This window comes from Oryza glaberrima, chromosome 2, assembly GCF_000147395.1.
Source record: "Oryza glaberrima chromosome 2, OglaRS2, whole genome shotgun sequence".
In the NCBI taxonomy this organism is placed as follows: Eukaryota; Viridiplantae; Streptophyta; class Magnoliopsida; order Poales; family Poaceae; genus Oryza; species Oryza glaberrima.
This window is the reverse complement of record NC_068327.1, coordinates 32413864-32438354: the sequence shown is the minus strand read 5'-3', so window position 1 is coordinate 32438354 and position 24491 is coordinate 32413864. Positions and strand designations below refer to the sequence as shown.

Genomic DNA, 24491 nt, shown 5'->3' with positions numbered 1-24491 from the left:
GTAATGGTGATCTTGAAGATAGTAATTTGGGTGTCAGACTGACAGTGACAGATTAAACGTGAGTTTGCTCTATTGATCGTTTGCTCTAGGAAAATAGCACCAAACAATCACAATAATTAACAGGTATAATTTGTATAATTAGGTTGTACAACTTCTACACTCTCATTTTTCACGTACACTGTATTTTCTAAAATATTCTACTGACAAGCTACTTAAAAATAAATTTAATCATTTTTTAAGTTTTTAAGCTAACACTTAATTAAACATACTTTAACGAAAAATCACACTATTTTTCGTGCAGAGTGGGAGAAGCTCCCCACCTTAGTGCTTTAAAAGTACGGAAAATAAAGTATGATATCAAAACATTAAAATCAACTCCAAAAATACCTAAAAATCATATCTAAAATTAAAATTTAAAGAGTAGTTAAATTCTATAAATCTACAATTAACTAGTTTATAAAAAAACTATCAGTAGGCTGCGTATTCCATGAAGCATTAGGAGCTACCACAAGAATATATAGCATATGATTTTATTAGAAACCTACAACCTATATATCCGATAAATTTGGGGCCACTGCCACTACACTTAAGTTCTTACAAGCTAGGCTCATCTACATGGTATAAAATTACTTTTTTTGGATAAAAAAAATACTATTTGTTATTCTTGTAATTTTTTGAAGTATCCAAAATATTACAAGTTGTAGCAAAATTGGGCTATTCAGCAGGCGACTGCTGCTACGTGTGTGCGGTACTGTTCATGCTGGCTGTGACGCAGCTCCAAACCCAACAGTGAAACAGACTATATACTCATAGTTTCGTGAAATTTATTTAAAACTTAAATTTTGGCTAGAGCTGGAGGTAGTGATTGCAACGCAGCTCCAAACCCTCTAGCGAAACAACCTTGATACTTAGGGTCTGTTTGATAGAGCTCCAATTCATAAATTTAACTCCAACTCCACCTCTCTAGTTCATTTTGTGAGAGAATTTCATCCAACTCCACTCCCATTTTAGGTGAAGCAATGGAGCTGGAGCTACCCTTATAGTTCCGTGAAATATTATTTATTATTTAAATATTGGCTAAAGCTAGAGTTAGTGATTGTGACGCAGCTCCAAACCCAGTAGCGAAACAGCCTCAATGCATAATACAGTTCTGTAAAATTTATTTAAAATTTAAATTTTGGCTGGAGCTTGGGGGTAGTGGTCGGTTGCTGTGAATTGGGATGACCTGATGCGTGTGAAAAGGGAAGGGACTGATCAATGGAAGGAAGGAGGCATGGTGAGAACGAGTCAATTGTTGGGCAGATGGTGCTAGGAGTACACTTCTACTACCACTGCCTGCCTACTCCATGTGCACGCCTGCCCCAGGCGACCGCATCCCAACACCGGCCCACCCCCACGCGACCACCACCACACGCATCCAACTCGGGACCACCCACCCAGCGACCCAAGGACCCAAAGGCCAGGCCACACCCAGCCCCGATCTGGCCTGCACTGCACTGCTCCTACCAGTACAACGGAAAGATGAGAGGGATTTGCACTATTACTACTGTACATTAGGATACTAGCAGCAGCTCCTTCATGTTCCTACAGCTTCGCCAATAAATACCCAACAGTGCCCTAGTACATGTATATGTACGTCGTACACTCCTGTGTCTAAGTAAGTACTCTTGCTGTATTAAATCCTAGGCCCTCCATCAGGAAATGTTACAAACATTTTAGGCCTCCTTTTAATTGGAGGAAAAACAAAGAAATTAAAATCCTACACTATTCATGCTTTGATTTGTAGGAATGAGAAAAGAAAAAACGTAGAAAATTTCTTATTCCTACAATTCTAGAGCAAAAACGTAGGAAAGTTAACATCCACTCTAACTTCTTGAAAAACTTTCCTTGAGTCTATCTCTCTCATGTGATTCCTGCATTTTTCCTGCGGTCTAATCAAACGGTCATTCCTATATTTTTCCTGTGTTTTGTAATCCTATGTTTTACACTTGCAATCCTACCAAAATACCGTATTTTTCCTATTCCTCCGTTTTTTTAATCCTGCAATTCAAAGGGGCCCTAAGCATGAAGAAAGTACTAAAATATAACCAAATATAAATTTTAGAGTTTTTTCAATCGTATATTTGTCTTTTACTTCCCCTGTCTTAAAATACGTGATAAGACATATCTTAGTATTATAAATTTAGATATAAATCTGCTAAATTTATAATATTTTGATGTATCCACTATTCTGTACTAAATTGCTTTATTTTTGAACGAAAAGAGTAAAGTTCTAGCTTTATCCTTTAAACCTGATATGTACTATAAAAGTTTTATCCAAGTCAGTCAGAGGCCATGGGAATAGGTTTCACCGCTAACAAAAACAAGCAGATGTGTGGAAGGGTGTACTACCATGGTTTGCTACGGAGAAGTGCGCAGCGTTTTAATTGCAGGTCCAGGCATGTGGCTGGGGCACTTGGAGGGTGAATTTAGTTCGTTTCGTCGGTTGCGCGCATGCATCCGCCCGAGTGGGGGTGTGTGTGGGGTGCGGGTGCGTGCATGCATGCACGAACGCGTGCAGAATTCTGCAGATGGAGCGTGCGACGCAACGGACGGACGGACGGACGGATCGATGATCCGTGTCGGCATCGACATCCTTCCGGAGACCGTAATGGCCAAGCCCGGTTTTTGGCCGTTTTTGTCGGAGTAGACGACGGATACGGCGCTGCTCTGCCTGCCGTCTCAGCCATCACCAAACCGTTTAAATGGGATTACCGTCATTCTACGAAAACCGGGAGGTTATCGTGAAAACCATACGTTTACCGTGAGGTTTATTATGATTATAAAACCTAAGAAGATTAGCACAGATGATAACGGCGAGAACCGCGAGATTTTACAAATCCTGCCTGCCGCTGTGCTTTTCTTTTGCCCATCTGAGAGCAGGTACTTGTACTCTCTCCGTACTTAAAAAAAACCAACCTAATATTAGGATGGGACATATCCTAGCGCAACAAATCTGGACATAGAGCATGTGGGCTATAGATTTATAGCCAGCTGCAACACGGATTTCAAGACACAATATGTGTATGATAGGATAGAATCAGATATTAATAGTGTAGTATGTAACTATTGTATAAATTAGCTATTAAATTAATTATAGATAATTTGGAGTTATTAGTTGGCTATATACCTTGCTGTGAGCTGATGCATGATGCAAACGCTGAAGCCTGAAGACGAGTCTCTTATCTGATGAAACCGTGATGGTACAGGGCTAAGGGGGGCAGGGAGCTCAGGGACAGGGGTAGTGTTGTCTTTTCGCAGCCACTGATCTGGTTTTAGGGGGCACTGCTGGGTGGGCCCCCTGTCACTGTGCTCAATATCAGTTGCTATATGTTTTTTCTTCCCCTCTGTTTCTTGGCTGGGCTCACTAGGAATACAGGTTTAGGTCACTGTGCCAATTGAAGTGCCTGCGATCGATGACAGATTAACTCAGGTATAATTAAGAGCAAGTTTAATAGTATAGCCTACTGCTAGCTCCAATTTATCTATAGCCAATCTAATAGCTCATTCATACAATAGTTATATACTACACTATTAATATCTGGTCACACCTGTCATATACACGCTGCGTCTTGAAGTCCGTGCTACAGCTGGCTACAAATCTGTAGCTCACTGCTCTTCTCTCTTCTTATTTATCTCTTTAAAATGTGTTTGCAACTGGCTTATAACCTACTATTATACCTGCTCTATGGGGTAGTGACAACACAACTTGTCTTTGTTCGGATTGGCTACCTATAGGATAGGAAGTAGAAGTACTGTAGTGCAACCTTCGTCATAGAATAAATTTTTTAAATTAATATAAGATGTGACATATTTTAACATTATAAATTTGAACAGACATATGATGAGATTGGTAGTATTAGTGTACTAGATTAATCTATTCTAAGATGGAGGGAGCACTATTAACTATATAATACTAAGTTATAATGACATTGCCAATTTTCCATCATTTTGAAATACGTTATTCGCATTACTAGTATTATAGTGAATTATCTAATTAACTATAAAAATACATTATTTTTTTAAAAAATAAACTTGATAAATAATTTAGAACAGACGGTCTGAACAATGTGGTAGAAAAGAATATTTTTTAAAAAAAACATACTGTAATTTTAAAAGCATGGATCAAATACAAATAATACACGGTATTAATCCAACGGAGTAGGAGTACACCCCTGAAAAAGTGAAAATAACAGGGCCAAAGTGAGTGCTGGCCTGTTGCCTGTTGGCAGTGGCCTGCTGATGAATTGCGCCGGAGTAGCAACAACTTCAAACACTGTATCCTATAATCAAAAGCTCTATCCATGCTGCTCCGGCCGGAGTGGCGCACCTACCTCACTATACTTCTCTAGCGACTAATCCTATACGTACTTGCAGTAGTACATTGGTACTGGTATTTCTACAGTCGTAATGGTGAATGATGGCTGGTCTGGCAGCTTGGCTGGTTTGCCCTGCTGCTTGGACAATGTTAGCAGGCGAGTCTCGTTGCACGGTTGCCTCAACTGCAATACATGTACGATACTCTCTCCGTCCATAATAGCTGTGTTTAGTTACTTCTGAAGTTGAAAGTTTGGGTTGAAATTAGTACGATGTGACTAAAAAGTTGTGTGTGTATGACAGATTGATGTGATGGAAAAAATTGAAAGTTTAGATCTAAAGTTTGGATCTAAACACAGTTAATATAGTTCATTTTGAATATCCAAATTCATTGTAATAGAATGTGTCCAGTTGGCACTTGGCAAGCCGGAACGCCGAAGAAGTACTTAGCGACGATGAGGGATGAAAGCGGTTCAAAAGTTTTTGGTTTTTAGACGCGTTTTAGAAAATGGGAAATATCACTTGGAATTTTTCGGAGAGTTTCATAAATAGAAATGAAATCAATTTTTTTTTAAAAAATGTAAACGAATACGATCAGGCTACTATCATTTTGAAAATGGGAAATAATTTTCAATTATTTTGAAAATGAACTCAGATTTTTTTTCTTGGAATCTGAAATGAAGTACTTTTCATATTTTTCTAGTACGGTGTTTTAGATCTATTTTTCTTGACTGATAAATATTTTTTGTTTTTATTAGGCCACACATACTACTTAGGGCCCTTTGAATCGCAAGATTGAGAAAACATAGGAATAGAACAAACACAGGATTTTGATGTGAATGCAAATGTAAAAAAGGGATTGCAAAACACTCTAATAACATATGAATGACCATTTGATTGGACCGCAGGAAAAGTAGAATAATTAGAGGAGAGATAAAGATTTGAAGGAAAGTTTTCATGAGGTTCTACCTTATATTAGATTTCCTCCAAAACTTGCAAGGTATTAGGCATTCCATAGGAATTTCATATTATTCTATAGGATTTATGGATTTATTCTTTTGATTTAAAGGGTTATATAGGAAAGATTCCTATAAGAATGAAATCCTCTAGAATTTCTATGAATTTTCTTCGAATCAAAGGGGTCTTATAGTCTTTTACTTATTATAGTTCTCATGGAAAGTCAAGTGTACAACTAGATTTTTCTATTTGGTTTTTCTGGTGGATGGTATTTTTGTTGGATGGTCTTCCTCGTGGGTTGATTTTCACGTGTAAACCCTAATTTGAATGGGATAATGTTTTTCTTTTTTTTTTTGGTTGAGATGGTGTTTTTAGGGAGTTGTTATTTTTATAAGGAACCATGATAGTGGGAAAAAAGGGGTAGCTCCGCTTCTAAAGTAGTACATATATATCAACCCGACATATATCGACCAAGTTCAAAAATATTCCAACAAAATTTTTATTTTTTTCATAAAAGTTGTTCAATTTTCTTGGTTCGTGGTAACTAAGCTTACTGCAGGAGATGGGTAATCCCTCGCTCCGGTAAGATAAACCTGATTTGCATGAGGTGGTGCTAGTCTTATGGCCGTCTTGGCTGCCGCTGCCACCGGGCATGTTCCGGCCTGCCCGGCCATTGCCAGTTTGCCACCAAGCTGTAGTGCCCCATATGTAGCAGCAAGTATTTCTTCCGTCCCATAATATAAGAAATTTTAAGTGAATTTGATATATTATAGCACAATAAATTTTGAGTGGTCTGTCCAGATTCATTGTAACAAGGATGTTCAGATCCACAGAAAAATTGTCTTATATTATGGGATGGAGAGACTATTACATACTCCTTCCGTCCAAAAAAAAGACAAACCCTGGTTTCCGTATCCAACGTTTGACTATCCGTCTTATATAGATTTTTTTTATAATTAGTATTTTCATTGTTGTTAAATGATAAAACATGATTAATGCTTTATGCATGACTTGTTTTTTTATCTTTTTCATAATTTTTTCAAATAAGACGGACGGTCGAACGTTTGACATGAAAATCAGGGTTTGTTATTTTTTTGGATGGAGGGAGTACATTACATGTAGTACTGGTACTGATGTACTCCTACATCCTGCAGTAAGTAAAAACGGAGAGTAAAAAGGCCGCACATGGCACAGCGAAGCAGATTTCCATTTTCCAGCAGCAATCTGACGGGCGGAGCTCTTAATCGTACGGGCAACCGCAGCTGTGTTCTCTGACCACCTTACAGTAGTGTAGTAAAAGTACTTCCCCTAGATTAAAGAGTACTCACTCCGGCACATTTCAAACGAAGTTATAAGTTTTCATGTCCAATTTTAATTACTGCTTTTATTTAAATTTTTAATGATTAGTATTTTTGTTGTTATTAGATGATAAATATAAATAATACTTTATATATAACTTATATTTTATATATTATATTTTTTAATAAGACTAGAAAAGAATCTCGTGACTGCGTGTAAAATTAGGGAGCACTAAATTTTTTCTTTCACAGACAGCTGCCGGCCCATGCTTGCGTACGTACAAACCGTCGTCGCCAACCGGGGACAAAAGTCCTATAAATACAAACAAGTGGCCTGTATGCTGTGACACGGCCATGAGTGGTAAACTAGTACGGGTGCCAAAATATGGCTCGCTGATTATCGATGAGTATGCAGGCCGGCCCGGACCACTGGAGCATGCAGTCTACTTGGATCACAGTACTACTATCTCAGAATGGCATTGTACAGTATTAGTATCAACTGAAACCACTAATTGAAATATGATTTCACTAATTGATGAACCTTATCATAAATTTAGTTAGCTTTTTTTTTTCTCTTTCAGCTGGCCGACATGATAGGGTAATCAAATGGATTAATCAATCATATTCCCTAGCTAAGCTCACCAGTGTACACTGTAACTCGAGCAGAGCACAGCACGCGCGCGGCAGCATTTCCTTCAGTTTTAACGACACCATCGCTGCAGCGTACTCCGCGGTTTTCTTTCTCCGCGACGAGCATCTCGAGGCACCCGGCGCCGTCCTCTGCACGAATCTCAACGCACCACGCCTTCGCCGTTGCCGTAGCCGCGCCCGCGCGAGCTTTCACACACGCTGTCACCGACAAAGCAATCACCGGGAGAGGATTAATTGGCAATGGTGGAGGATGATTAGGGCACCCGCAATGGTTATTTATATGCTTTTTACAAGAGATCCATGTCAGTATATTTTCCTACTTGGAAGAGATTAAATGAAGAGAGAGTAAAGCTATCTACTAACCTGGAGATAGTTTATAGAGAAAAACGATGCAATGCATTAGAGAGCTATAGGTACCCATGTAGACATACTATTGAGGTGGTTTACTATTAATCTAGTATATTACTGAGATGTACATGTTTTATAGAGAGCACCTTACTCTACCATTGCGGGTGCTCTTAGAGCAAGTTTAATAGTATAGCCAGCTACTAGCTTCAAATCATCTATAGTTAATTTAATAGCTAATTCGTACAATAGTTACATACTACTCCCTCATACTACTCCCTCTGGTTCTATATTAATTGACGTTTTGGACAAGGTTGAGGTTAAACTTTTATAACTTTGACCATCAATAACTTTAAAAATATTTAGTTTAAAGAAACTAGAAAAACATATATAGATTTGTCTTTCAAAACACTATAATAAAAGTAAATATGCATTTATTTATTGTATATATTATAATAGAAAAATAAGGTCAAAGGTATATCTTGTAGAGCGTGTCATTGTTTAAAGCGTCAATTAAAATGAAATCGGAGGGAGTACACTATTAATACCTGGTCCTACTTGTCATACACACACTGCGTCTTGAAGTCCGTGCTACAGCTGGTTATAAATCTGTAGCCTGCTGCTCTTTTCTCTTCTCTTTTATTTACTTAAAATATATTTATAGCTGGATTATAGCATGCTATTATATCTGGGGTGATCTGATTAACTAAATCCGGGTGTTTATCTCGAGATCGTCAGGTCGTGAGCTTTTGGAGAGCAGCTATTTCATGGCAAAACTTACGGATTTGAGCTCTTTTCCTCCTATACTTAGAACAAGATATCAACAGGGTCAATCGGAAAATATTATTTTCTTTTATTATGAATTTCTGGAGTGGTCTATTTCATACTGCGTAGACCATTATATTTATAGGTTTATAGGTATCATTGGTGCTATTTAAGAGATATGGAGTAAGATTAATGCAAGATATACAAACATTAAATTACAATGCATTTAATGACATAGAAAATCCCGGTATTAATTGCATCAGATATGATATAGTAATGGCCGTCTTGTAATTGCACAAGTATCATTGCTTCCATGTTCCATCTCTTTTTATACTGTATAAATTTTAAAATAACCTTATTTCCTGACGCACGTTTAGAATCGATACCTCATTTATTTATAAATTTGATAGCACTCTTCTGTTGGTAAAACTGACAACATTCAATTAATAGGGGCATAAGGAAAATGCAGGGGATAATTGTCTTGAAGTCTATAGACTTACATTTAGAAAAAAAAAACATATTCAAAGTAGGTACTATTAATTTTCTCCATATTGTCCCTTTTTTCTTTTTACAAATTGAACCTTTTCCAACTCTTGATTTGATTTTTCTTAGGTTCCTTTTTTTTCGTTTTAACCCCCTCACCCCCTGTGCAGTTACAACCTGTGGACTAGCAAAGATTGATACAGATATATACACAGACTGACTATCGGACTGAACTTCACCGGACATCGACTCGCCCTGTTTAGTTCACACCAAACTTTCCTCAAACTCTCAACTTTCCATCACATCACATCACATTCAAAACTTTTCTACTCATATAAATTTTCAACTTTTTTTTCCAAACTACCAACTTTCCCGAACTTCTCCCTAATTTCAGGAACTAAATAAAGCCTCACTGAACGGCTGAACCTGAACCAAGCAAGAAAAGTGAGGCGCTGAGCTGAGTGCACACTGCAGCTGGAGGCCTCCCATATAGGCTGCCGCTGGAGGGAGAGGCCCATCGGGTAACTAATCCACGCGTCAAATTACTTGCGTGTTTGGGCCCACGAGATGGAACTAGGGAGCAAACAAAGGTATATATTTTGCTTCATATAATAGTCTCCTGTCCTTACATTGATTGGTTCGGAGTGGATTGGTTCAGAGTTGAATCTCTTCCGAGAGGCTGTGAATTCTACAAAAAGGTTTGAGAGAGTTTGTGCAGATTTATGAAGGGGATATGTAAGTTAACTATTCTTTTCTGAACATACCGTAATGCTGTTCTTCCTGCAATGGACTCATGATATTTCTTTACATACAGTATCACATTTCTGACAGTAACAATGGACCTGCAGTGCTTGCTCATGATCAAGATACTATCCTCCTTCGGCCTTTTTGTCCTTGTCGACAAAACATGCTAGAGATTGCCCAAACTAGAGGCTGTAATTGCAATGGAAGATGACATGAGCTCTTGTTTACAACGTGTTGAAATTTGAAAAGCTCGAGTCGGTATTTATGTAATCATCTTGTAAGCAAACCATCAGAAATACCAAAGAAGAAAGAGTGTCTAATGCTACAATCTTTTGATCGGGTAAAATCCATCTAGAAAAGGACGAAAAGAGTGTGCATTGCTACTTCTTGGTGCATTTCAGGCAGTGGCCACGCCGACAAGGCTTCGTTTTTTACGGGCAATGAACACTTTTGAAATTAAGGACTGGTCGAGAAAGTGTTTAAGCTCATAAGCAATCTGTAGCTGCAAAATATAAAGCCAGTCGACACGATTCAGACATTCAGTCGCACAGCCCAATCCATCCAGAGCTTCAGATGAGAGGGATGACGGTGAACCACATCGTCACCGGGCGGGGCCGCGGCGTCCAGATAGCTGGGGCGATGGTGGCTGTGGCCGTTGCTGTGGTCGCCGTCTGCATGGTGTGCGGCGGCGGGTGCAAGGCGGCCAGCAACGAGGAGGATGCGTCGTGTTCATCCGTCGCTTGATTCTTTTTAGGGGCGGAGACAGAAAATAGTATGAGTGAGGGGTAAGGATTTACCACTTAGGTAGACTAAGAAAGTAAAAAGTGTCAAAGGGCCATTTGCCCCCAGTCACTGCTAAATTGAGTGGGGCCAAGGGCCCCGCTTGTTACACTCTAGATCCGACCTTGATTCTTTTGAAGTACTCCCTCCGTTTTATATTATAAGTAAGTTGAAAGTTTCAAAAATTTGAATGAAAAAGTTTCACAATTTGAGTTGAAATTTTCAAATTTTAGCTAGTGTTTTTTGGGTAAATTTTTAAAAATTTGGAGCTAAAAGTTTCAAAATTTGAATTGAAATTTCAAATCCGAGTTGGAAGTTTCAAAATTTGAGTTGAAAGTTAACTCACATTTTTAATATTTGAAATAAATCTATTTAAAAAAGTCTTGGTTACAAATTATTTCTCGAATTTCAGAGACGAGTAGAAAATTATAGAAATAATTCAAAATATATCAAAAACTTACAATACAGTATTTAGGTAACTTCCAATTGTTCAAAATGAATTGAAAGAAGAAAAACAAAAAAATATCCATACATGGGCTTGACCTATAAGGCCCATAAGCTACCAGGAGAGTAAGGCGCAGCTGCACCGAAAAGTTCTGGCGAAAGTTATTAGGCCGGTCCCTCCCAACTAGAATGCATAGGATGAGAGAGTCGACCTTGCTTGAGAGAGACCAAAATCCTCGTGTAATCCCGTTCTCATTCCTATTTCTCTGAAGTTTAGGTAGGATAGGATAGCAATTATGTGCAGAGAGAACACCTTCATATTTCAAAGGCTGCTTGATGTTGAATTTTTTTGGATAATGGGCTTGGTGTTGAATAAAAAAGGCTTGGATAATGACCTTTGTTAGACTAGACGATGTGCAAGCTACAGATGGCGTGGCCCTAACTGGCTCTTGGGGAATGAAGTGTGTTATTTAGTTCAATTCTTGTTTGCAAAATTAATCTCTCTTCACAATTTACATCGAACTATCATAGGAGCAAAGTGCATGCAAGGTGTTATGATGCCACATATGTAGCCTTTGAATCTCATTATTTCCAATAAAAAAACTTATGATACTACAGTTTGCAAAGCACACCATTAGCTATATTTGCCCGGTCCACCGTAGTATACATGCATACCATCATCATTAAGTCCATAGTCATCATAGGTGTATAATTTTGGATTGTCGGCTCGAGGATGGGCACTACGGATGCTTGGGGTAACCAGCTTGTTGTTCTCATCTTCAATAGCTTGAATATTCCTAACAAAAGCTACTTTGCCAAATCCTTCAGAAGCGAAGTGCCCACTACCAATTTGTGGAGGGTCCGAAGAAGCTGTTGGACCTTGAACATATCCACCCCAAAATGCAAAATTACATTTGTCCTTCATGGATGAAAATTGTGAACTCGGCCAATATCCAATAGGTGTATTATTTGAACTATATGCTAGCCACCAATTCTTAGTCTTTGGATCCTAATATAAATAAAAAATATATTGTAAATACTCCGTAGTTTGAAGTAAAATGAGCATTGAACACTAATATGTCTTGAGTTATCAAACTCGGAAAAATGTAATTAGTTCATCTTGGTTTGAATTGGTTTGGGCTAGTTTCATGATGTATGACAATTGTAGCCATATTGATTTCAGAAGGCAACTAAAATGGTTTCAGTTATGCTTACTCGACTTACTATAGTTATATATTTCATACCTAGACAATTCAAAAATATTTTTCATGCCCAAACATTTTTTATGTTGATCGTGCACAAATATTATATAATTATTTATGTGGGTGAGCCTTATGTAATTTCTCTTGTTTTAATGGAATTGTAACAAAAAAATTCATTTTAAGAAATTTACTTACATGCATATAAAGTATCTGAGTATGAGATGATTACTTAATTATCATAGATAGTTCAACTAATATTATAGTGAACTGACTAGTTTTGCAAGAAAACAAAAATCTAGGAGCTTTACCTTGTACAAAAACTGCATGCCTAGACATGGAACCAATATAACTAATCATACATATTTTAAGAATAGAACAATACCTTAAAAATAAGAACATCTATTACATATTGTGGTCCATTATAGACGGAGATAGGATGTACTCTTCCTCCAAGACCAACACTGCGACTAACTTGCACGAAACCAGGACAATTATGATCAATACAATTTTTTTTCAATTCTTCATTATCCTGTTATCAAAATTTATTGCAAAGTCAATAAGGAAATATATCAAATATATCTATGATATCCCTATTTTAAAATTTATATGGTCACTATAGATGCTTATTGAAAAAAAATTATGCACATGGTAAAAAAAAATTGTTTATGCCTTACCCAAGAAATATGGAACCTAGCAAAGCTGTCGCCACTGAAGCTTGGATAAACACATGACCCAGCACCTATCCCAACTCCTTTGCCTACCTTTGGCACACTACCAATTTGTATCCATGATGCACTAAGATCATTGCTATCTTGCTTCACTTTTGGTTCATAGACATTTATTGACGCCTGTGATCCGTATATCTCATCCCAATATTTGATTCCTGCTACCTGCAATGAAAAAACCAATGATATTTTGTTGTGAATGAAAAGAGTAGCATAAACACTATAGAGATAAGATGATGGAGTTGAAAAATATCATTGGTATGTCCAATGTGAGGATGACAATGTGGGTCCTAGGCCCACATACCATCCTCACATTGGATATTATTTTCCACTTATGCATGTTTCAGTGCTACAACATGATGACATATTACATAGAAGTCAATCCCTTATTGTAGTTAACTTGATGGCATATCTATACTCACTTCGTCCGAAAATATAAGGTAATTTGGTTGGATGGAACACATTTTAGTAGAGTACTACGAATCTGGATAGGCTCCCTTATATTTTGGGACAGAGGGAGTACCTTCTAAGTTGGAGCCTACTAGCTCTAAAGCTTAACATACAACCATACCACATCATCATTCACTATAAACTGTTACATTTAAAGCTCATGCAAGCATGACATATCATCTACAACTTATTACATTCTATAGCTCAACACACTAGCATGTCAAATCATCATCTCCCACATATTTTCTATAATATTTCAAAATGTATCCATCCATCATTTCAACAATACTCAACATTCATTCATCCATATATTTCAAAGCAAAGCATGAGGCACCATCTAGTTACATAGAAGTTCCAATCCCTTATTGTTGTCAACTTGAACCAACATCATTTGACCTTCTCAAGAAGTACTTGTAAAATTGGGTACAATAAAAGATTTTATAATCCTTTCAATGCCATTGAAATAATATTCATGTGAGCAAATATCATGTTTATGGAACAGTATCAAAGTTTCAGAATGATTACAAGCTACTTGTTACTTAAAATAGCACTAAAGCTTTGAAATTATAGTTTTCTATATAATTGGTCCTACCAATGGACACAACATATATTTAATCTTATTGTTTATCATTAAGAATTTTAATGTTAACATCCAAAGATTGATTTGAAAATGATCATATTCCATAAATAGGTTATGAATAGTCACAATCGTGGTTTTGAAAATAGTAGTGTGCAACCTGTGTTCATGGGACTACACACAAATTCAGTATGATCGTAATCAGACTTTGATCATTATATAATTTTAAAATTTTATGAGAAGAAACTTACCAGTTGTTGTAAATCATTGCTAGCCAACGTGCTGATACCTTGCACCATCGTGGTGTCCAGTTTGTTGTTACGCAGAATTGGAATTGTTCCTATGGGGCAGTCGATGGTAGACAACTGTGCATGTGAGACTGCAGCTACCAGTGGCGATTTGATATCCAACCTTATGGGGGAAGAGCTTGGTTCCATCTATTTGAGATGTAAAACTGTGTCACCGTATAGTAAATGATTGGATAAAATCCTTATTTACTCTTGAAAGTTGACCGTATCCCTTATTCTCAATGATATGCGGGTTTTGGGCCTAGGTGTCAATGACTCGTCATGGGCAATAAGGGATAGGGTGATTTTTACATGCACAAATAACATTCTCAATATAGACTTGACAAAAGACATCCATGAAGTCTTCGCATGTATAGTTGATAATAGCATAGTTACAAAAATAAGTTAATTATTTCATTTCTTAATGTTAAATGAGAGTTTAAGTAGTAGATAAATAATGAATATTAATAAAATGCACTCCCTCAGTTTCATGTTGTCAGTTGTTTTGGGTTTGTTCTAAGTCAAATTTGTTCAAGTTTAACCAACTTTATATAAAAATATAGTAATATTTTCAATAGAAAACAAAATATACTATAGAATATATTCAATGGTGAATTTAATCAAACTAATTGTGTGTTGTAGATGCTGCTACTTTTCCTATAGACATGTTCAAGCTTGAAGAAATTTGACCTTGGGCAAACCCAAAACGTCTTATAATATGGAACGAATGGGAAGCAAATAGTATGGCTTGTCGTGAATAAAAACCAATTTAAAGAATTTTGCTATCATGATTTTAGCTACAACTTGCAGTACCTATTTATTATATATAATCATGAATTTGAAAGAATCTACATATAATTTTTGGACGAAACTTAAACTAAATCAAATTTAGCCACCATGTGAAAGCAAATAATAGCTTTGAGAAAGTGGTTTACCTGAATTTCATGGTCTTTGAACAACGGGTGTTTAAAGGTTGGCTGTTGATTGACGTCAACACAATCGTATATATCACCATCTTCTGTCTAATTTTATGTTACCTATGCTTGTTAGACATCAAACGATGCAGAATACACCCTCCAAAAAAGATCAATAGTCTTGCACATACCTGAACAGTCTTATTAACTTGTTGATTTGTGAATGTTAGACCTGTGTTTTCTCCACTATTTGTGGATTTGAGCTCCTTTCCTCCGATAGTGAGAATAATATATGACAAAAGGGCCACTCGGAAAATATTGTTTCCTTTCATTGTGGAAATCTTGAGTGGTGTATTTCATAGTGTGTACACCATTATATTTATAGGTTCATAGGTACAACTAGTTGTTTAAAATGTATTATGCTGCAATCAATGCAAGATATTTAATGCATTTATTTACTTGTATAGAAAATCCTATTATTTATTGCACAAGACATGATATAGTAACGACCATCATAATTGTAGGTATCACTGGTTCCATCTTTTTATATAAATGCCTAAATTTTAAAATAACTTTGTTTCTCGATACGCAATTTGGATCGATACCTCATTTATTGATAAGATGGACAAAATTCAATTAACAAGGGCAGAAGGAAAAGGAAGGGGACAAGTGTCTTGATGTTCTATCAAGGTTTACATTTACATAATTTGTAACATATTCAAATAAGGTGGTATTAATTTTCTTCAAATTTATCACTTTTTAATAAGTTGAATCTTTCCCGATTCTTGATTTAAAATTTTCATGTTAGATTCTTCAAAAGAAAATTGTGTTAGTGTTTGAGTTGATTATGTGTATAAAGTTAGTTACAAATTAGGATTTGGATTGGCTTTGAACTTTGTTTGAGATTTACTTTAAGCTTTGCTTTCCATTTTTCCCTCTCTCGATTTTCATGATTTGGCTCTATGTGAATGGATTGGATTTTGGGACTTGTGCTTGGACAGCTTGGTGCATTCTTGCTAGATTATTGAGTATTAGCTTTCAACCCAAGTTCTTTTATTCTTTTGCCTTACTGGTTCATTCATTTAAGTGAGTGAAAACCCAATCCCATAGTCGTATTTCTGCAGCTGTTTTTTAGAGATCGATTTGTCTGCACCCCATTCCATTCCATCGTGCTGTTATTTTTTTCGCCCTTTTCTCATCAATGTCTACCCAAGAGGCCTAATTTAATAACAATTTTTTTTCATTTTTAGTTTTTTTTAAAATATTTACAGAAATAATCTATCGGCAAAAAAAATACAAAAATAGACCCTGCCGCCCACCTCCGGGGCGGCAAGCTGACGTGGCAAACGGGGGAGGGACGGGCGGTGACGGAGGGAGGTTTTTTTGCAGGAAAACCCTTGCCGCCCTCTGTTGGGGCAGCAAGGGGCCCCAATGCAAAAAAGCCAGCCGGGGCCGTCCATTTTGCAGGCGGCCCCTTGCCGCCCTCTGGTCGGGCGGCAGGCCTCGCTGCCTATAAAAGGCCTGCCGCCCAGCCCCCAGCCCTCATTCCTCCCCCCACAAATCCAGTAAAAAAAAAAGAAGAAAGGGGAGGAGAAGAGAAGAAGGGGCGAAGTCCTGCCGGATTCAGACGCCAATTTGAAGTAATATTCATAGATCCTATATGTGACTATTGAGTTAAATACTGTGTATTTTTTAAAAACTTTGTTTGAATAAATGCATTATATTTTTAGGGTTTTAGTTGTACTAATCTAGAAGTGCGTATTGTAGATATCGGTAACTACGTAGATCTGCTAGTTTGGAATCAGTACTTTACCGTTGCATTGGCATACACAAGAATATATTACGTTGTAGATGTTTATTGCATGAAAGAGTAATATGATCTAGTTATTTTGTTGATAGATATGTCGAACAAACAAATATTCCAAGTTTACCATGGACTAGGAAACGTCCGTTACGGGCCAACTGGGGTAGATTTGTCAGAATTTATTGTATCAAAAAGGGGAATTGATAGACTGGCTGAGAGGAGTGTACCTTCTATAAAAAGATGGTTAATGAGGGGCTTGAGAGTTGATCCACAGACAAGTGACATAACAATCAATGTTATAGTAAGTCAGGCAACTGAGGGTTTTTATTGGGAACTAATGCCAGTTCAAAACTCTCGAGTGTGGAGATGGTATGTGGAAAATGCATTGCAACGCGTGTGGCCTCTAGCTATGGTTCCGTTTGTTCACCTGAAGGATCCAGGTGTGCAGATGAACATGGATGATGGCGAGGGACCAAGTGCTGAAGTAAATGAGACTTCTATGGAAGAGGTCAACGCACGAGAGGACGGGGGCGTAGTAGCTCCAGTGGGCATTCAACCAGGTGGAGTGGCCGACGAGGGGGAGACTGTCGGTGCCATTGTGGATGAAATGGAGAGGGAGGATTCTGACAATGAGCGTGTAGAGGAAGGTGATTCGTCAGATGATGAGACGGATATTAATCCAGCAGAATGGGCTAGTGAGGATTTTTCTGGTTTGGTCGTCTCTGAAGAGGATAGTGTGAGATGGGAGTACAAAGAAAATGAGGTTATTCAGGGAGCGATTTATACTAGAGCAGAAGATATGAAGGAGGCGGTAAAACATTTTGCAGTGTCACTTCATAGAGAGTTTTGGGTTGCCAAGTCCAACCGGTCGCAATATGAAGTTGGTGTGTTAAGGAAAAAGATGGTTGTCCTTGGAGAGTGCATGCTTATAAGGGAAAATGGAAGGATTATTGGACAGTGTCATTTGTTACCAAGCATACATGTTTTCCGCACGGAGGTAAGTATTTTTAAGGATTTTTTTGTACATGCCTCGCGCATCTATGTGAGTCGATTCATTCGATTGCTTCAGGGTTTCCTGCACCGTTCAGCACCCCGCCTTCCTCGGCTAGGCCTTATGTTGTGCCCCCCACAGGTACTTAAAAAAACAACAGTACTTCGACAATCAATTTACATGCATTTTATGTCTTAGCTTATAAGGGTCCCGTTGTCGATGTATAGGTTTCGCCCAGTTTGCTACGACGCAGGCCGCCCACTTCTCCCAGGCTGCAGGGTCAGCGTCTCAGGCAGCTGCGTCAACCTCGCACTCAGCGTAGTTCTGGCAGTACGCCGGGACTTCGTCACAGGCAGCCGGCACGTCGAGTCAGGGTCCACCACTGGACCATGCTGGGACCTCGTCGGACCACTTGGTGGCTTCCACCTTGCTCTTTGACATCACTGACTTCGACTTCGCTTCAGGCTCGACAGAGGACGTCATCAGCCCCTCACAGCTGGGAGGCGCACCGCCGGTGCAGACGCAGGACCAGGCGCAGGCCACTCCGCCGCCAGACACTCGTGCTACCTGTGCTGTGTCACCGGATCGTTTCACCTACTCCCAAGACCACGTGCGAGCACAGGCCCGGAGGACCAAGCGTGGTCGTGGCGCGGGGCAGGGCCAGTAGAGCAGACTTCTCTTTGTTTATTTGCTTCACATGCTAGTACTGTATGCTTGTGTAATGAATACGTTGTTATTATATGTGCACGATACCTTTCGGCACATGCACGACTACTTTCTGCCGCACCGATGCAGCCTCCTTTATTCGCGTGCGATACTAGTATTTGCCCGCCATTTTCCGCATACGACCAATGTAACTTTCGGCGCCAATCAGGCATGTAACTTTCGGCGCCAATCAGGCGTACCCACCATGCCCCGCCACGTTCACATGTCAGGGATATCACTCGATTTTTGGTGCCTATATAAGTCGCCTTAACGAGCGAGGCCTCACAATCTTTCAGAACTCAATCACATTCAGTACTCTCTCTTTCGTCAATGGCTAGACGCCTGGGCGTTGAGGATCCGAACTGGCGTAGAGATCCTTGTGTATACCTACTACCACTTTGGTGCCAGCGTCCTCTCTGCCTATGCGGTGATCGATGCCAACTAATGGCTTCGAGGAATCCTGATATTCGAGGAAGGCACTTTTTTAGGTGTCCTAACTATGACCATGAGGTATTTTACTATCTGCATATGCTTATTCATTCCGTATGGGCAATCGTTTTATTCTTCGTAACACTACTCTATTTGGCAGACCCGTACTACGGCTTGCGCATACATCGAGTGGGTCGATACAGGAAATCCCGTTCTCGACCTAACCACTTGTTTACAAGAAGGTCGTTAGTATTTCGCATCCGAAAGTACTGAGCAATACTTATAGAGAAAAGCGGCTTACGAACGACAATGTCGTGAACAACAGTGCGACTGGCGGGTGCTAACTACGGCACTACCTCCTTGGGAAGCCCGTCCAAGATGCAGGTATGGTGATCGTTGTCAGGTTCTTCGTTCCATAAAGCCTACAACATTGAGTCGAAGGTTCTTTGTTTGTCCAAATATTCTTGACGATGATTTCATGGTAAGAATATTTTGATTACATGAATCCTTATTTTCTCACAACATTTACTAACTTTGCTCGCTTCACATCTATTCTTTCCTCCCAGGAACCACCAAGGAGATGTCAATACAGAGAATGGATAGACACCAGAAGGGTTCTAACTCCACCTAGCCGTGTTGTGCAGCTTGAACTACCAGAGCAATACAAGGTTACTAAAGCGCGATTTGAGAGAGGAGAGGGATCCTCACGTAGGGGTTAGCTATTATCGGACAACTTGGCATATTGAAATTTCTACTATCATGCTTCCTTGTCCCATTACTACATCGTCGTTGTGTTCAACTATTGCACTATCTCCCTCCTAGTTCGAATCTAATATCATCTATGTAACCGCAATGGAAATAGTTGTATCATGTTCAAATTGTACTACTATTTCTTCATGTTACATAATTCTCCTTGTTTAAGTCCATATAATGTTTCTATGACCGAGACTGCGATAGGCCTATATCAATTATCCGAGTACTAATACATCAAATAAGTTACAAAATAATACCTTACTTAACATATGAAATTGCGAAACAACCAACTTCAATACATTTTTATAACAATATTAACAAGTTTTACCAATAAATACTTCTTTAATTATTATTAACATAACATAGAAAAATCATTTGGGGGTACTTTTTGCATATGGGTCGGGCGGCAAGGGGCCCAAATGCAAAAAGTACGAGCCCCAAGCTTTTTATGGGCTGCCAAAATTGCATTTAGCCTTGTAGGGACGGCAAGGGGCTAAATGCAATTTTGGCCGACGGCGGCAGACGGCGGGTTGACCGCGCCGTCTGCCACGTCAGCTTGCCGCCCACCTCTGGGGCGGCATGGTCTATTTTTGTAATTTTTTTGGCCGATAGATTATTTCTGTAAATATTTTTAAAAAAATCTAAAAATGAAAAAAATTCATTTAATAACTAGAGAGGCTTGTTTGATTGGAGCAGGAACAGCCAGATCGAGGCCCACGGGGAATCCCCGTTGGGTTAAACCCAGTAGGGATTCTAGCCCGGTCAACTACGGCCTTTCCTTCCTCGGTCGGCTGCGGTGCAAGGCGATGTTGCGACGGCAACACAGCACTGCCCCTTCGGTGGTCACCTTCTCCGCAGTAAGTTTCTTTCTTCCTTCCCCTCTCCTCTCCTGTGCTGTGTGTTATGCTAGAACCGGATGTGGCAGTGCAGTATGTATGATGAGAATGACGTGTAGAGCCTAGGCTCTCATGTCAATGACACATATAATGGTGTTTTTCAACTCCGAGATTTTTAGGATGGTTTCAAAGCAAATTGGCCCTTCTGGCCTTCTCAAAATCTCAAAATTGTTGATGTATGAACTTAGTTGAGGTTTAACTGACTGAGTGCTCGAGTATGTTCTGAAATAGGCACGAGTGGCATGTTTCTTAATCTTGATCAGGCAAGGCTGTGAGTGATTTGAAATATTGCAGATCAGTTTCTGTAAACGAGGTTGCACTAATTGTATTACCTGGTTTATCTCTACTGAAGGCAGTAAAAAAAACTTACTTCATTCGTTTGCTTAGGCCTAAAGTGTACTTTGCATGACTTGGGTTGAGTTCAGACTCTCAAGTCCTTTCAGCAAAGTTCATACTTAAGTTGGTTGTTTCTTAATGAATGTCAAGCACATGAAAAACATGGGTTTTGTGGATATGGATGTCGTGAACCAGAGTAACAGTGGTCTAGTGCTGCTGATTGGTTCCTTAAATAAACTAGAGCAATGAAGATGGTAGATAGCTTATCTGAATTTATTATCCAATCACTCTAAATAAAATGGATATTGGAGAGAGTTTAATTAAGGCATGATGTTGTTTTATGCATTATTAAATCATGCTAAAGATAGATCTGGTTGAAATTTTGTTGAGAATTACTGCTTCAGATGCTATTTATTTCCCCCTATTCGTGCAGTGGTTCATGGATGTGACTAGCTAAACACCTTTGTGCTGTGTCTGTTTTTGACTATTCAGGGCCAATGTTTGCAATTTAATTAGATTTGAAACTAATGAAGCATATTTTATCTGTGGTGCATTCTGTAAATTCATGAACTGTAAGTTTGCTAGACGGCGGTAACTGCAAAATTCAGGGTCGATGCTGGACGACAGACAGGCTGGAGAGAAGGAACATACAAAATCATGGCACCTGCGAGTTATGCTCCCGGGAAGAAGAATCAATCGATCATCTGGTTGCCGTTGGTTTGCAATAATGCGCTGAATTTCTAGTTATATTTTGAGGTAACCTTATCATTTTAGTTATTCTAAAGCTTAGCTAGTGTGCAGTGAGCATTTGGAGTCCTACAATCACATTGTTTCTTGATTAATGCTCTGATTATCTTAAGTGGTTGCTGATCAGATAGGCACGACAGGGGAGGGGTGTGCTTTTTGTGTATTTCCAATATTACTAACGAGATGATTTGTCTGGGCCATCCTTCTCTTAAGATTTTCCGTGAATGATTTTCATGATATTATGCTTTCAGGAACGCAAGCTGCTGACTGGTTTAATGTGGTTGGATGACCATCAGAGTGTCGTAACACCATTTTTGTTTGCTCTAAAACCTTGTCTATGTTCTTGTCATACCGCGCGAATGGATCATAGTCTGCTAGAAACTAATTGGGAATTTATAGTAGATCCCTCCTTAACAAACTGAAAAAGCATGAAAATCGACAGCTATATATGTTTAGAGTTTTGTCCCCTCAATAGATGTTCGGTTTTGTAATGCAAATTTATTACAATTGTCACGTCGGTTCGAAAAGATCCTTGTGCACCGAAAGCAGTTATAACTTGGTGAATGGTGATGCTCTATGTTCACTAATAGTTTATTGCGTAGGAAACTGGCACCATTATGTTCAGAGCTGATTTATAGGTTTAATTAATCGGTAGTAGTAAATCGTGCCCAACCCAAAAAGTTTGAAATCAATTCCTGCACTTACACTCCCGTTTCTGGCACCGAGATATTGTAAACTTGTGATCAGGGAGTTGAGTGTTGCTTTTGCTTGCCTATTCAGCATGGCTGACCTGGCATCTCCATATATAATTCGTTCAAACAAAGTAAAATAAAAAACATGGTATCTCCATTAAGAAACCTATAAAGGTTCGCACGTTGGGCGTCTTCCGGGGCGAGCCACGTCAGATTACTGTGCAGTAAGTTGGTAACTGTTGCTGTCCTACATGGACCAATTGCCGCGCGGCTTTGTGCGCCTAGCGGTCTATTTGGTTGGAGGGAGTTTTTAAGAGGGATTGAAAGTTTAGAGGGATGAGGCTATTAAATGTTTTGTTTGGTTGAGAGACATGGGAATTTCGGTGGGATGGGAATGAGGAATTGAGGAAGGAACTCCCTCCTTTTCAATACCTGGGTAGGGGCAGGTAATTGGGAGAATGGGAGGGAATTCCTCCTTTACTTTCTCTAAGCAAATCTCAGCCATCCGTTTTTATTAATGACCTAATCTTTAACTAAACTCCCTACCAATTTCTATTACCTCTACCAAACAAGGTATTGGGATTAAAAATCAAATTCACATCTTAATCTCTTTATCATTTTCCTCGTGTAAACTCCCAATCCTCTTCCTTCGAGTTACCAAACAAGCCGTAGGTGTAGGTGTGGAGCAGTTGGGTCGTGGCCTCGTGGTTGGTAGGTGCATGCGTTTTCTGATTAAATCATCGTTGCTGTGTATGGTGGTTTGCGGTGCCTGTGTGGTGGGCCTTTTTTTGTTTTGTTGGGTCCATTGGTCAGCGTTTGATTGAGTTTGGTTTCGGTTGTACTTCTTCCGTTTCATATGTATGTCATTTTAGTATTTTCTATATTTAAATTGATCTTAATAAATTTAGATAGATATATATATTTAGATTCATTAATATTAAATAAATGTGAGAAATATTTCATGGTAAAACGGAGGGAGTAGTATTTTTGTTGCTTGCACGTTTCGTCGCTTCGGCTGCCGCGCCCACGCTTGGTGCGGGATCTGAGTTGCCAATCGCGTCGCTTGGTCTTTGCTAGGCCCACGGATCATTGGCTGGGTGAGCCGAAGCCGAAGGGGCGTGCGGGCGTCGTCGCCTCGAGTGGAAGGCACGCCGTTTCGCATACCGCACGAGCTTTGGTACACTTGCATCTGCATCAATCACTGCAGCGTGGGCCTTTAGTTATGTGGGCCCATAGATCAGTCAAATCTTTATATACGATTTCAGGGGTGGAAATGAGGCGTGTGATTGGGCCACGTGGCTCACTGATTATTTAGGGTTAGTTCATCTGAAAATCAGCCACGTGTCCCTGTGCAATCTCAGATAGTCAGATCAGTAACTTCTCAAGCTAGCCTGTCTTCTCCTACCTGATTGGTCCACATGGACTTACAAAATGTTGACACGTGGAACAAAGACAAGATGCAGCCTGCAGCTAGCCTGCTAGCTACGCTCTGCTTTCATGGTTACAATCCTTTAGATACTTCCAAGCTCGTAGAAGTATAGTCAATAAATTAAATTAAGAACACCTAGATCCTTTGGATGATCTCAAAAATATTACCCCTAGAATAAACATTACACAGCGAAAAACGATACAGCACAAAATTTAGGAAAAACTAGGAGAAATACCATAAATTGGAAAATGAATAATGACATGTTATAGTGAAAAAATAGTTGTCAAAAGAAATAATAAGGCCAAGACTTTCTTTTGAGAAAAATCAACAACTCAAGTCTAGAGCCTAGATGCTTTTGAGCTAAGGGTACAAGCGGCTACCCATAAAAACCCACTTATAGGCTAAACTAACCTGCGAACTCGTTTATTTTGACCCATAAGTGGGTTTGCGGGTGACCTGCTTGCACCCCAATTTTGAGCGGGTCTTTGAAACTGGAGCTCAAAAAATAAATAGAGAAAACAATGGAAAATTAAAATGTAAAAAAAAACATATCTCTAAATTTGAAGCTCCAAAAAAAAGATAACACAACTGAAAATCAAAATATGTAAAAAAAAGGGAGCTAAAAAAATAGAGAAACAAACCAAAATCCAAAATGTAAAATTTAACAGCGGAGCCTCCTCTACTGTGTTCCTTAAAAAAATCACAATGTAAAAGAAAAAGAAAGCACCCAT

At 38.9% G+C, this 24491-nt stretch overlaps 1 protein-coding gene across 1 annotated transcript; it reads right to left on the bottom strand.

Moving 5' to 3' along the window:
- Positions 1 to 11457: 11457 nt before the first annotated feature.
- On the bottom strand, positions 11458 to 15310 carry LOC127761268 (uncharacterized). The gene is made up of 6 exons (XM_052285539.1): positions 15170 to 15310; positions 15000 to 15086; positions 14029 to 14214; positions 12700 to 12915; positions 12408 to 12554; positions 11458 to 11832 (listed from the first exon to the last, which is right to left on the bottom strand). The coding sequence occupies exons 1-6, from the start codon at positions 15308 to 15310 to the stop codon at positions 11458 to 11460; spliced, it is 1152 nt and encodes a 383-aa protein (XP_052141499.1).
- Positions 15311 to 24491: the final 9181 nt, after the last annotated feature.

Excerpts from the sequence above, each read along its gene's own strand:
- LOC127761268 (XM_052285539.1), bottom strand. The coding sequence starts at position 15,310 with ATGAAAGGAAACAATATTTTCCGAGTGGCCCTTTTGTCATATATTATT. Across the intron at positions 12,555-12,699 it reads CTAGGTTCCATATTTCTTGG|GATAATGAAGAATTGAAAAA; the intron begins GTAAGGCATAAA and ends TTTTGATAACAG. Across the intron at positions 11,833-12,407 it reads TAGATGTTCTTATTTTTAAG|GATCCAAAGACTAAGAATTG; the intron begins GTATTGTTCTAT and ends TATTTATATTAG.